The 13,346-nt window shown below is 41.4% G+C and overlaps 2 protein-coding genes across 3 annotated transcripts; one reads left to right on the forward strand and one right to left on the reverse strand.

Annotated features, from left to right (window-relative positions):
- Nucleotides 1-1,299: 1,299 nt before the first annotated feature.
- Nucleotides 1,300-5,965, reverse strand: glo (heterogeneous nuclear ribonucleoprotein glorund). Of its 2 annotated transcripts, XM_017180433.3 has the most exons (7): nucleotides 5,811-5,964; nucleotides 5,134-5,509; nucleotides 4,297-4,428; nucleotides 3,523-3,667; nucleotides 2,878-3,029; nucleotides 1,985-2,721; nucleotides 1,300-1,927 (listed from the first exon to the last, which is right to left on the reverse strand). In XM_017180433.3, the coding sequence occupies exons 2-7, from the start codon at nucleotides 5,504-5,506 to the stop codon at nucleotides 1,628-1,630; spliced, it is 1,839 nt and encodes a 612-aa protein (XP_017035922.1). In that variant the 5' UTR covers nucleotides 5,507-5,509; nucleotides 5,811-5,964; the 3' UTR covers nucleotides 1,300-1,627. The 2 variants fall into 2 exon arrangements, 1 of the variants encoding a protein (XP_017035922.1); XR_011445124.1 differs by lacking the exons at nucleotides 1,300-1,927; nucleotides 3,523-3,667 and having other exon boundaries at nucleotides 2,581-2,721; nucleotides 5,811-5,965.
- A 402-nt stretch (nucleotides 5,966-6,367) lies between these two features.
- mfrn (mitochondrial iron transporter mitoferrin) lies at nucleotides 6,368-13,345 on the forward strand. The gene is made up of 7 exons (XM_017180345.3): nucleotides 6,368-6,435; nucleotides 6,513-7,221; nucleotides 10,787-10,875; nucleotides 10,938-11,062; nucleotides 11,124-11,359; nucleotides 11,429-11,590; nucleotides 11,874-13,345. Exons 2-7 carry the CDS (start codon nucleotides 7,105-7,107, stop codon nucleotides 12,285-12,287), a joined length of 1,143 nt encoding a protein of 380 aa, XP_017035834.1. The 5' UTR covers nucleotides 6,368-6,435; nucleotides 6,513-7,104; the 3' UTR covers nucleotides 12,288-13,345.
- The last annotated feature ends 1 nt before the right edge of the window (nucleotide 13,346 follows it).

Genomic DNA, 13,346 nt, shown 5'->3' on the forward strand with positions numbered 1-13,346 from the left:
TTAAGTAAATATTTATCGCAAAAAGAAAAGCTGTGTCACCGCGTCGCCTGTCAAAAAGCTAAAGTAACTTTGAAGCCGCCGTCGGCCGCCAGGCGTCTGCCAAAAACCCATCCGAGAGTATAAGTATATTTAAATACGTTTCCTTTATTTTACGAGATCTCATAACCCGCCACAAGCAAATTTCTTGATACTACGTAATGCGTTATCTATTTTCAGCATACATTTTATTGGTACAATTATGAGAAATGATCATTGGATCAAAATAGACACGAGCCTTTATTGACAGGTCGCTATCTATGTATCTATCTATCTATCTATCGCGGTTGAGATACTGGGCTGTCAACAATGTCTTAAAGAAAGTGATATGTGAGACTTAGTAGACTTTTGTCTCTTCTCTGTGGTTCGCAAATGGCGTAAACGCTAATGAGATATTATTAACTTGGAGAACCGGAGACGAAAAAGGCCGTAAGGCCTTATAGTATTTAAGAGATACTTTATTTTGAACTAGAGAACTCTCAAGGAATTCCACATGGAAAATTCCTATCCAAAGTTATCTTTGCAATAGCTCTACTTTTTGTGTGTTTAATTTACATACATAGTATATCCTCTCGACATCACTTAAGTGTCCAGAGTTTACAAAGAGAGCTTGTTTACAATTCAAAATCCTGATCTCGGAGCTCCGCTACTACTTGTTGTAATTACTTGTTATTTATTTAATATAATTTATATAAACAACTTAGATAAAGCGTAGAATATTAGGATATACATTCATACCAAAGACCGGAATTAAAATAAGGGAAAATTATAGTTTGTATTGAAAAGAAATAAAAAATAATAATATTTTAAGGGGTTTCATCTGCTTAGAACAGTGAAAACGCTCTATAGTAAATTTTTAATGAGAATTTTTATTAGGATTGTAATGCCTTTTGTGTGACCTACTTGAATATATTTTTATGTTATGAATACTTGCACACTATGAAAGTAACTAAGAAAGTTGTTTAAATATTCTAATAGACTTAAGCCCTTAAGTTACATCTTCTTCCTCATAATTTCGTATTTGTTTTCCCCACGATTACCTTTTGTTGGTGTGGAGCAAAACTCGTTCAATCGTTACACCCACAGCATGTGTTACGCTATATATCTACTTATTACATAACTTACCTTTGTATTTAAATTGTTTGCCGATCGTCGTAAGCCAGAAAGGCAATGTCGAAGGCTGTAACGCAGCTGTGTACCAATAACATATCTAAAAACAGAAAGCAGTACTTAGTACTCTTCGGCTTAATAACACTTGATACATTTACTATTTTGTGTAAAAACAAAGTTTATTTTTTGAAAAACTTAAATGTACACTTGAAACTTAGATATAGGGATTGAAATTTCTAATGAAGAAATACATACTTAAATAAAACCGAGTTTCTTTCTCTTGTATGAAGTTTATTGGCTTGCAATCAGCAGTGATTTCCATGTCTGACCAATCTTGTCTGTTCTAAAATCAGTTGGTTAGTTGTTTAGTGCCCTACGTGGATGTGGGAGCCTTAGCGTTTTATAGTTGCGGCTTGTTCATAATTTTATTAAATACTTGGATCTACATTAATTTCAATGTAATCGGGACAGAGGAAGAGCTTCAGATGCGTCGCGAGAAGTTGCCGCCACCGTTTCCGCCCCCATTATTGCCCATTCCACCGCCTCCATTGCCTCCACCGTTGCCTCCGTTGTTACCACCGCCGTTGTTTACATTAACTCCACCTCGGGTCTTGCCATCGTAGAAGAGCTCAATATAGCGGGAGCCCATTTGCTCTCGATGGCGCTTCATGGCCACCTGGGAGTCCTCATAGGTGTCGAAGTAGGCATCAGCAGTGCCGCTGTGCAGACCCTTTTTGTTGTAGTTGATGCGCACATTTGCTGGCCGGATGGGCTCGAAGAACTGCAAAAGGAAGACGATTAGTAACCTCCAAGGGAAATTACAAAAAAAGAAATTTACCTTGAAGACGTCATTTTCGAACGAGGTGTACGGAAGTCCTCGCATATGGATGGTGTAGTGCTCGACATCGTTTCCACGGCCTCCGCCAATGGGCCCGAAGTTACCGCCACCTCCAGAGGAGTTTCCGCCGCCAAAGTTGGAGCCATTGTTGAAGCCACCACCTCCGCCGTTGTTGCCACCTCCGAAGTTTGAGTTGCCGTTTCCATTGTTGTTGTTTCCTCCAAAGTTGCCAAATCCAGTGTTTCCAAAGTTGCCGCTGTTGTTGCGACCGCCTCCAATGGGGCCAAAGTTACCGCCGCCGCCTCCGCCACCTGACGAGCCGAAGTTGTTGCCGCCATTATTGAAGCCTCCTCCGTTATTGCCACCAAAGTTTGATCCGCCATTGTTGCCAAAGTTGTTGCCACCACCGGGAGATCCAAAATTGCTGCCACTGTTGAAGCCTCCGCCGCCGTTGTTGTTGCCGCCGAAATTGCCGCCTCCATTGTTGCCGAAGTTACCAAAGTTGCCTCCGTTGCCACCGCCACCGTTATTGCCACCAAAGTTGCCAGTGTTTCCGCCTCCGCCGCCACCATTGCCGCCACCAAAGTTGCCGAAATTGCTGGGTCCAGAGTTGTTTCCGAAATTTCCGCTATTTCCCGGGTTGTTGCCAAAGTTGCCGGAGTTCATAAGGCTGGGCAGATTGTTGAAGCCTAGCATATTGTTGGCGCCAACACCAAAGTTACCATTGTTGCCCCAATCTATGTGGAATATAAAAAATCCAGAAAAAGGTTTAATTTTCAATTCATTTTAGTCAATTATTCAATTTAACAGAACAAAAACTAGAAGTTTCGTCCGTTTGCTGGTCGACAAATATATAAAGAATAATATTTAATATAAATAAATCACAACTTTACCATTGCGTCCGCCGCCAAAATCATTTCCACCTCGATTGGCGCCACGATCACGGATATCATATGGGCCAGGGCGTCCACCGTTTCCACCGCCGCCGCCGCCGCCCGTGGCTCGCTTCATCTCAGCCACTGAGCTGCGGAATATCTCAATATACCTATAGAAATTAGACCAAATTGGACAAGCATATTAGAAGTTGTAATCGCTCGGTGGATGCTAGGGTCGGTGGCATTTTCTTTTGATCGTTAAGTGTAAAATTCGTAGAATCAAACCATAAATGCAAATGCAATTTAAAAATCTGGATAAGCGCGTCACAAAGTGATCGGTTATAAAGACTTTGAGTTCATATTAATTATGGTTAGAATAAGCTCGTGTTGGCGCTTTTTCAAGTACAAGTATTAGGAGCCCCACCAGACCCGTAGCTATTGGAGATTTCTTGCTAATTTTATTGTCGGTGACTGAAATAGAAATTATTTATGGTATAAAGGTAGTTTTTTTTTATTGTAATATTTTTATGAGTATATTCTATGAATAATAATTGGTGTTCTATTTGCTCTTGTGTGTTTCAACAAGTTCACAATTGATTACCACTTTTAATATGTTTTTTTCGGTTTTTGTTGTAGTAGAGATATGATGAATAAGAAACCCACCTGTGCCCAATTTTTTCCCGATTTCGGCCCAAGGCTTGTTCAGTGTCATCCTGGCTTTCGAACTGAACAAAAGCTTCCCCAGTTGCACGACCCCTTCTGTCCATAACAAAAAGTATGCCCTCCCGATCCGTTTTGATTTCCAACCCTGCCCATGACGATAACCAACAAAGATTTATACAAATATATAGATTTTATATATATATACATTATGCAGGAGTATTAAGCTTAGATAGAGAGAAACAGAAATACAGAGGTTGATAAATGAGGTTACAGTTTGCTTCTCGCATCGCAGAACTTTGGCAGGTTCTCGGAATGAGCAAGTTTTTTTTTTAAATAAAAATTGTAAACAATGCGGCCGCGCAAACAAGGTGAGGAGGTGTTGCAATCGAGAAGTCCCGACCACAATGTACACTACAGAACCCAGTTCCTGAAGCTCTCGTAGATGTGTGAATAATGATAGGGGTTGTACCCAAAATCTCATTGGGATATGCCAACAAACAAAAAAGAAGTAAAGATTTACCGGACCAAACGGACGTGACTTTAGGGGGGAGCTGCGTGGACCGCTAACCCCACAACATCCACAAAAGGCAGGGGCCCAAATCGAATATAGAGTTTATGCAAGTGTGTAGTTAATATGAAAAGTGTAGAGTTGAAAAAGGGACCGCAGACCAAATCTCAACGAAGTGCAAAAATAAGTACATGCGGTCAACCACTGTGTTTGTTCCTTAAGGGTTCCTAGAGTACGGAAAGTGGGACAGAGTAGCGGATACTCACCCGAGAAGAACTCCTCGATCTGTTGCTCGGTGACGGCGTACGGCAGACCGCGGAGCTTCACCACAAAGGCATTGCCATGGCCGCTGATCTTTCGCATGGCTTCCTTGGCCTCCTTGGGTGTGGCGGTGAATACTGATTAGAGAGAAACAGATATGAGAGAACGTATAGTTTATAGAGTTGTCAATTTGGCAAAATAAATATTTTTAGAATTAAAAAGACTTTAAAATAATAACTGATTTGTAATCTAGCTTTGTCGCACTTTCATTATTACAATCTCTTTTGCTTGTGAATGTCACCTAAAAGCCCTTGAAAATATATATATTATGCATATTTTTATTACAATTAAACTTGATTAAATTTCAAGATAATATTGCGGTTGAAACCAAGTGCGGGCCTTTACCAAACCGCTATATTTTCAGGAAATCTCAAGTTTAATTATCAAGTACAAATACATGCAAAACCAAACCGGCTTGTTAATCAGATAATTATTCATTTCTTTAGAGTAATTCCCCAAGAGTTTCAAAGAGCAACAATTATTAAAAACGGAAGTGAATAAATGTTCTTATTTTGAGTAATCTTTCCGTATCGTCTTAGTGGTATCAATTAAGAATAATGATTTTTTTTACGTTACAATATCTGAAACTCAATAAAAGTCTTCAGATATTCGTAAAATTAAAAAATGTATCGATGACAGATCTTATATTAATAATTCGTATAACATCGGGTTTGATTTCAGATTAAGATTTTTAAGATTTAAAGATTTTTCAAAATGAGTGAGGCGAAAAGAAATTGTCAAATTCTAATAGTAATAAGGTACAGTCTACTCCTTTAACAAACCCTCAATGTAGCGGTGTCCCATGCTGGCCTTGTTCAGCTTCCGCGCCTCCTCGACGTCCTCCTGGCTGGCTACCTCCACATAGGCCTCGCCGGTATTCTTGCCGTCCACCCTGCTGGTCACCAGATGGATGCCCTGCGAGCCATTCGTCACGTTCACATTCTCCAGGAAGTCAAGAATCTCCTTGTGCGTGGCTGACCATGGCAGGCCGCGCAACCGAACGAACTTGGGGCTCTCGCCCACGTTCTCGATCTTTACGTTGGCACAGTCTCCGTCATATTGGTCATCGTCCTCCTGCTGCTGGTTGCTATCATCGTTGTAGTTGTCGCCATTGTCCTGCTGGCCGTAATTGTACTGCACGTCTGCGTTCGCCATTTTCTGGGAAGGAGGAGGGGGAAGGTGTATGTATAAGCCGGATGCATCAGATCTCGAAAGATGTCAGTTTTAACTAGTACTTCAATTATTGTAAATAAAAGCTGCGCAATTTGCTTGCCAGATGTTTTTTTTAGCCGGCGAATTAATAGCTGCGACGCCTTTAGCTTCTACCACACAAATTTTCGCACCGCGTTCGCCATTTTGGATTTCATCCACCCCCGCACAACGCAAGAGGTTATTGAAACGCTTTTCCACAATATCTACGCCAGTAACAAGCTCCAATTCATGACGCCACGACAATTACCTATTCCTGATTTCTTGCAAGTTGCTATAGCCCCTGTTTGTAATCCAGATCGCCTATTTTTCACGATTTTTCTGAGAGATTGAGAGCACGCGTCCAATTTTCTTCTAGAGATGTTAGAAAAGATGTCGATATTTTTTATAAACAAAAGAAACGTATATTTTCAGACCCAATATCGAAATATCGATATATATCGCACCGTTACTTCTAGGGCTGCAATTCTGTTTTTTTAACAACTACCATCACTAGCAAGATGTATTATTTTTTAAATTAATTTTTTTTTCAATGCAAATTTGTCTGCCAAATAAGACTATTTAAATTCAAGCTCATTTTGATCATTTTGCGGCCTGGAGCAGAAGGCTACAGGAGACTTGTGTACATATTATTATGTATGCCCTGCCTGATTATTAATGGAAAATTTACCGGTGAAAGCATCTTTGGTGAAATGTTTCACAGGTAAAAATACAAAAAATACCGCCTTTAAAATAAGCTTTTCTGTTCTTGACTTGGTCACATTGCTCTTGAACTTTACAGTATTTCTGGTATTTTTGGCCGGCGACGGTCACCCTGTGCACGAGGCTTGTTTGGGCAAGAAATTGAAAGATTCCTGTAATCTTTGTACATTTGCGTGAGTTGCCAAACACAGGACACATTTACATTTCGTTCCGGACAAAACCCGTCTACAACCGACTTGTATATATCCAGAAAACACCCGTAGCAGCGGCAGAACAGCGACAACGGTCGCGGGCAGAGCAACCGCAGAAACACCTCTTCGCTGCGAATTCACGCGACTCGGGGAGCGTGTCGTCTATCTTAGTCGTGCAGCAGCAGCAACAGCAACAGCAGCGGCGGAGAAGCAGTAGCAGCGGCAGCAACAGCAGTGTCAATTAGTAGTTTCGCATACCACCTCACTCGCACACCGCATACCACACCATACGGCTCTGCCACCCCCGCCCGCGTATCGTTTTCCCCCCGTCGTCCCGTCGGGTCCGTGTTATACAACAAATTGTTCCGTGCTCATATCGTTACGCCGGCTAAAGTCGCGCAAACTGCTGACCAGGCAGCGTTATCCCCATCCCGGCTCCGGTTTATGTGCGTGCGACCTGGTCCTAGAGGAGAAAGCGGCTGCAACTGTGTGTGCGAACTGGAACTGGCTCTAGAACTGGTCCGGACTAGCAGGTCATCGTCGTCGTAAGGGGAGCAGCCACAGCAAGGGCACAACCGCAATTCATAGGCAGCCAGCAGTAGAAGTAGTAGCAGAAGCAGAGGCAACGGCAGCAGCCCCACCGGATTCACCATGAACATAGACGACTACGAGTCGCTGCCCACCACCAGCGTGGGAGTAAACATGACGGCGGGAGGAATTGCGGGCGTGCTGGAGCACTTGGTCATGTATCCGCTGGACTCCGTCAAGGTGAGCGCCCTTCCAGCGAACCAGCTGGTAACCGGAGGAGCGTAAACAAGCAGGCATACCTAACCTCACAAATGCGCGTACACAATCGAATTTTGTGAGTGCCAAGTGCCCACTGCTTAGATATAATCGTGATGTAATTCCTCGGGCACCTCGAGTGCAGCCAAGAGCTCTCGGGGCTTCGGTTTTTGGGAGCCATAGCCACTGCCACTTTTGTGCTTATCGGAGCACGTTCCATTGGTTTATGCTGCGCCGATAAGATTAGCCGCATTGCTGGTGACAGTCGGCATGCCACTACCATTCCATTATCTCTTATCGAGCCAGTTGATCGCTTACCCTAATGTTGGTGGAGCCAGGTGATTCGCCACTTATGCATATGCAAATCTAGTCACCTGCGTCATGTTCTCCCTGCATATGTATACGCCGCGTGTGCCAGTGCTACTTCGTATTGACCGAATATCGGTCCGCCATACCCCACTGGGTTCTATTGATTTTCGTGAGTTGTGGCCGCCACATGTGTCGTCAAATGGCGTGGTGACAGCCGGCAGGCAGTTTGGTGCCAGCCTAAAGCCTGGCCGGGATTCCCGGCGTCATTATTAGAGTCTCCCCGCAGTCATTTTGACGAGTTGCGAGAGCCAGCGCAAAGAACTTTTAATTGAGCAACGGCAATCGAGGCGCTTTAATTCGCATTATTTTGCGTAGGTTTATAAATAATTACGGGCGCAGCGTTGTCATTCTGATTTCACACTTTGTCCGTCTTATCAGTGGCACTCAATAAGAGGGGCTGCTGGCGCAATGATCGGATCTATGAATCACGGAGCCGCCTACTCCGCCTCATCGTGAAGTTGTTCTATCGAGCATTTATGTAAGGTTGCCCCTATCTTCTGTCGGCTCCTAGTACCATTTAATTAGGTTTCCATAGCTCTCCAGACTCACCTTGAATTTACCTGTTTACTTGTGATTGATAGCAGCGCGATATACTATATAGGGGGTGCTATCCGGGAAATCTTATCTCCAACGCAAAGCCCACGTCCCCCGTAATTTACAACTTGGATGCTGCTGCTCTGTGGCTGACGGGCACGCCTAGAAATATATGTGCAATAAAGTGCATATGTAAGCGTGTGTATTACGTTGACGATTGCAAATATATCAGCGACTTGCTTATATATCAGCGAAAGTTTTTCCCCAGCAATGTAAATAGTATATATTTATTTTTATATTTCATTCATATCGGTTAATAGAATTGTCTGGTTTGAAACAAAAAAGTAATTGCTTTATGGAAAGTACTTAAATGAAGACTAGGCTAGCTTTAGCTTTTTATAATGCTCTCATCAGTAATTCAGATAATGCATAGAATTAACTAAATTAAACACAATATAAGGGATGTATAGCTGTTCCTATTTAGTTTCCAGTTCCGAGAAAACAAGCTATCAATTCTGTACCACTTGCAATGATGAAATTCACATTTTGAGCTCTCGACATTGCCATAGAAAGAAATGAAAAACGGGTAGACCCCGCAATTAGGTTCTGGAATATATCGCGAGTAACAATGACTGGCAGAAGAGCGTGTCTATTTGTCCAAGTTCTGCCAGCTTAGATTAACTACCAGTTAGTAGCTCTGACGCACCTGCGATTACCCATTTTATTTTAGGTCAAATTATATAAAATACTCCAACAAAGGGGACCCTTAGTATAACACAGGTCAGCTAAATTTGAAAAAGTCACAGAACCAAGAATCGGAATATATTTGTTCTCGAAGGTTTTTGATAGGCTGAACTAAAATCCGGTGTCCGAAAATTTCCTATACTTCAGGTTTTTACTTTTGAGGTTTTTCTGTAAATTCAATACTATTTGTTTTATCAAAACAATCGTTACTTTATCATAAAGTAAATTTAAAATTTAAATTTAGAAAAATCTTAATAGATCTTTGATTTATCGTCTTTTGAATATATATATATTTATTTTTATATTTTTCCATATATGGGCATATCCGCCAAAAGGTAAACCACGGCCGAAAAAAAAAATCTTCGTAATCCTGGTTTCTTTTGGTGTATTGTCATAAAGAAATGTCCAAATTTTCATAATACAATGGATCCATATCATATCTCAGTTGTTTTCTGGAAGAAATTAGCCTGAAAAGTGAAAAAATGTATTTTTTTCACTTTTTACTAGTTTTAAAGGCATGTTTATTTTAATTTATTTCGCAAGGAAAACGTATGTTATGTTGGGACTTTTTCTACCAAATCTCTTTATTACAATCTAATAAGAATAGAAAAATTCAAAAGAGAGCGAAATATTGTTCAATTAACTGTTAATTTTAAGTTTACTTTTTATCTATGTTTAAATCGTACGTTCGCGACCCAAAACATAATGTTTTTGTCATTGCTTTGCGATTAGTGCAAGCAGGTAGATAAAACTTCTTGTCTAAAGTCATTTCGGTAGTACTATCTGAAATATATAAAAACTTCTTAGTTACTACTAACCATTGATTTTATATTGATTTTCAAAGTAGCGTACGTTCGCGACCGTGAATATTTTTTTTTAACTTTTATGTTTTTTTTTTTTGCTTAACAAGGATATAAATATTGTTAGATGGCTAAAATAAAGGACAAAAGTAAAAATGTGTAAATTAAACACAGTTTAGACAGCCCATTATTTATTTAAAAAAATATGAATATATTCATAAAAAAGTAGTATTTAAAAAAAAATTAAACAAACACAGCATGTTGCTTATTTTTTGTTTAGCACTACATTTTTATGAATAACTTCATATTTCCTTAAATAAAAAATAGGTTTAACTAAATTTTATTTTTTTTTTCCATGTTGGAAAAATCGTACGTTCGCGACCCGTACGTTCGCGACCAGTACTTAATTCAATTTAAAAAAAACCAATGGAGATATTTCTTTGGGAAAGGACTCAATAGAAAGCTACATGATTCCATTTTGAAAGTAAAGTTATTGCTTTAGAATATTCCGTCCCAATTCGCAGATTTCTTCATTTTACTAGATTAAGCCAAAGTCGACTTCCATTTTTCGTACGTTCGCGACCGCATGTTTTTTGGCAATATTATGAAAATGAAAACTCAACGAAGCCCATCATTTTCACTAAGCAAAGAGCTAACAAAATACTATCGAATGGCAAAAAAAAAGTTTCGGAAAACATTTTTTTTATATTTTTTTTTTGCACTTAAAGCGTACGAACGTACGTTCGCGACCCGTGGACATGCCCATATGTATATTGTCAAAAACTCCGAAATCTATAGAAAAATATCAATAGAAATTCAAGATATGATAATAATTTTTCCGAATTTTGAAACCTAGTTGTTTAGGACAACAAGAGTTCTTTTAGATAATTCCGTAATGACGGTTAAGAAAAAATAAAACGTAATAAAGTTACAGCACCTTACAAGTACCTAAAAACCGTACTTTTTGAAAACCTGTACATTTTCTTAGACCGGATTTGAGGCATCAAAAACTATATTCCGGCTCTTGGTTCCAAAAAGCTGTCGATATGTGTAATTTAAAAATATGCAATTATTTTAATCGCTCTATTACTGCGTTTTTATAGACCCGCATGCAGAGCCTCTCGCCCCCCACAAATAACCTGAATATACTGTCAACCTTTCGGAACATGGTGACACGTGAGGGTCTTTTAAGGTAAGCATAGGCGGGGGAACACACAATTGATCACACGACTTACGCCTCCCTGTGATCCTTAGACCCATTCGTGGAGCTAGCGCTGTGGTCTTGGGCGCTGGGCCAGCGCATTCACTTTACTTTGCTGCCTACGAAATGACCAAGGAGGTGGCGGCCAAGTTCACAACAGTGAGCAACCTCAACTATGGTAAGCTTTGAGCAGAAACTAGCGTAAGCCATCAATAACTAAAAACGTTTGGATTTTGCAGTGATTTCGGGAGTGGTGGCCACACTCATACACGACGCCATCTCCAGTCCCACGGACGTGATCAAGCAGCGAATGCAAATGTACAACTCACCCTACACATCGGTGGTATCCTGCGTCCGGGACATTTACAAGAGGGAGGGCTTCAAGGCCTTCTACAGAGCCTACGGCACGCAGTTGGTCATGAACCTACCATATCAGACAATACATTTTACCACATACGAGTTCTTCCAGAACAAGGTAAGAGTCCGTAAAAATTCCGATGCTTTGGCAGCAAGAAGTAACCCACCGACTCCTTGTTCTTTGCAGTTAAATCTGGATCGAAAATACAATCCTCCGGTGCACATGGCCGCTGGAGCGGCAGCTGGAGCTTGTGCGGCGGCCATCACTACGCCCCTGGACGTTGTGAAGACCCTATTGAACACTCAGGAGACTGGTCTGACGCGCGGCATGATCGAGGCCAGCCGAAAGGTATGAGTCCAACAACTTCTTATACCCTTTCAGGGTATTATATTTTAGGCAGAAGTTTGCAATGCAGTGAAGGACTCATTTCCAACTCTTTAAAGTATAAATTTTCTTGATCAGCAACCGAGTCGATCTAGCCATGTCCGTCTGTCCGCTGAACTAGTCTAGCAACAGCTTTGCTGTTTTTTTTTTTAGCATACTTTATACAAACCTGGGTGTCCCGAAATTAGTTATCTTACTTGTTTAAATTGTCTTTAAATTTGCTCACCGTTCTATCAACTTCTTTCAGATCTACCACATGGCTGGACCATTGGGCTTCTTCAGGGGCATGACCGCCCGTGTGCTCTACTCGATGCCCGCCACGGCAATATGCTGGTCCACGTACGAGTTCTTTAAGTTCTACTTGTGCGGCTTGGACCGGGAACAGTACAAATCGTCAATTGCTGGACGCTCGGAAACCCGCAAAGCGGACTACGTGCTGCCCAGGACCGATGATGAGGAGCAGAGCGATCAAGATCGCGACAGGGAGACGGTAAAGGACACCGCCGCGACCCTACACCCCGCTCCCACATCGGTGAACACCTCCGGTGCCATCAAAACGGTGTGTGAGCTGTCGACGCGACCAGTCGCGCCCACAATTAACCTGCATACGCGGCACACGGACGTCAAGAGTCCGTACGAGCGGCGGGGCTTCTCCACGTAGGCAGCACCGGCGGGCGTGGCCGCGAGCGAGGCCTGCGTTCGAAACGTTTGCAGCAGCAGCGACAGCTAAACCTAAGCGTAGCTATTAGTTGGCGGTCGGGGTCAGGGACGTTGGATCTGGAGACTGTTGGCAGGTGGACGACGACGACACGGTGTTTGAAACGCCTGCGGGCGCTCCGCTGACCGCCCACGTCCACCTCCAGCCCCCTGACCCCAGCTGCTTGTATGAATACTCTGCGGGGAGTCGGTGAGAGAGTTTTATCACTCCATAGTCGGAGGTTAAATCGTAGTTGTTGTTCTGCACAAAACTCTCGCTCTCACACCTACGCGAAACTCCAAACACACACACACACACAGCCTACACACAAACACAGTTTTAGGAACAATTCGAAATTCTTGTTAAAAGTAATGCTAATGATAATGAAAATGTATCTGTTATATTTCGAAATGAGAGAACCTTCATGTAAAATACTATTACCTACTATTATGTATTACAATTATGATTTACTACATTTATACACACTTTTTTTTTTTAACAAGTTTCAAAGTATATACGCCTATATATTTATGTTGATCGTTGTAAAGTAATCGAGAGCTAAAAAGTGTAAAGCTTCAATGATTGGTAATCAAATTACACACACTGAAATCTTCAAAACTGAGATGTTACAAAATATAAACGAACCGCAGATAACAGAGAACCAGCGAACAAACTGCAAGCACGTGTCTCCCCAGATTGCCCAATCCAAACCCGATCCTAGTTGTCCTCGTTTCTCAGCATTGTTTTACCCATCAACCATCACACATAATCTTTCGGGGACAGCCAGAAACCCCACAAAACACAATAATGATGCATCATATTATTACGTTCACTGTTATTTTTGTTTATATATATGCATAATATATATATATACGACTAGGCTACACCGACTATTATTAAACTGTAAGGTGTAGCTGTAAAATTACAATTTTATTGTTAAAGAATTCAAAAGAAAACAAAAGCAAAAGATGACCCCATTGGCAAAGCGACAAAGAAGCCCATTAAACGGATGAAAGAAGAAAC

This window comes from Drosophila kikkawai, chromosome 3R (assembly GCF_030179895.1).
Source record: "Drosophila kikkawai strain 14028-0561.14 chromosome 3R, DkikHiC1v2, whole genome shotgun sequence".
NCBI lineage: Eukaryota > Metazoa > Arthropoda > Insecta > Diptera > Drosophilidae > Drosophila > Drosophila kikkawai.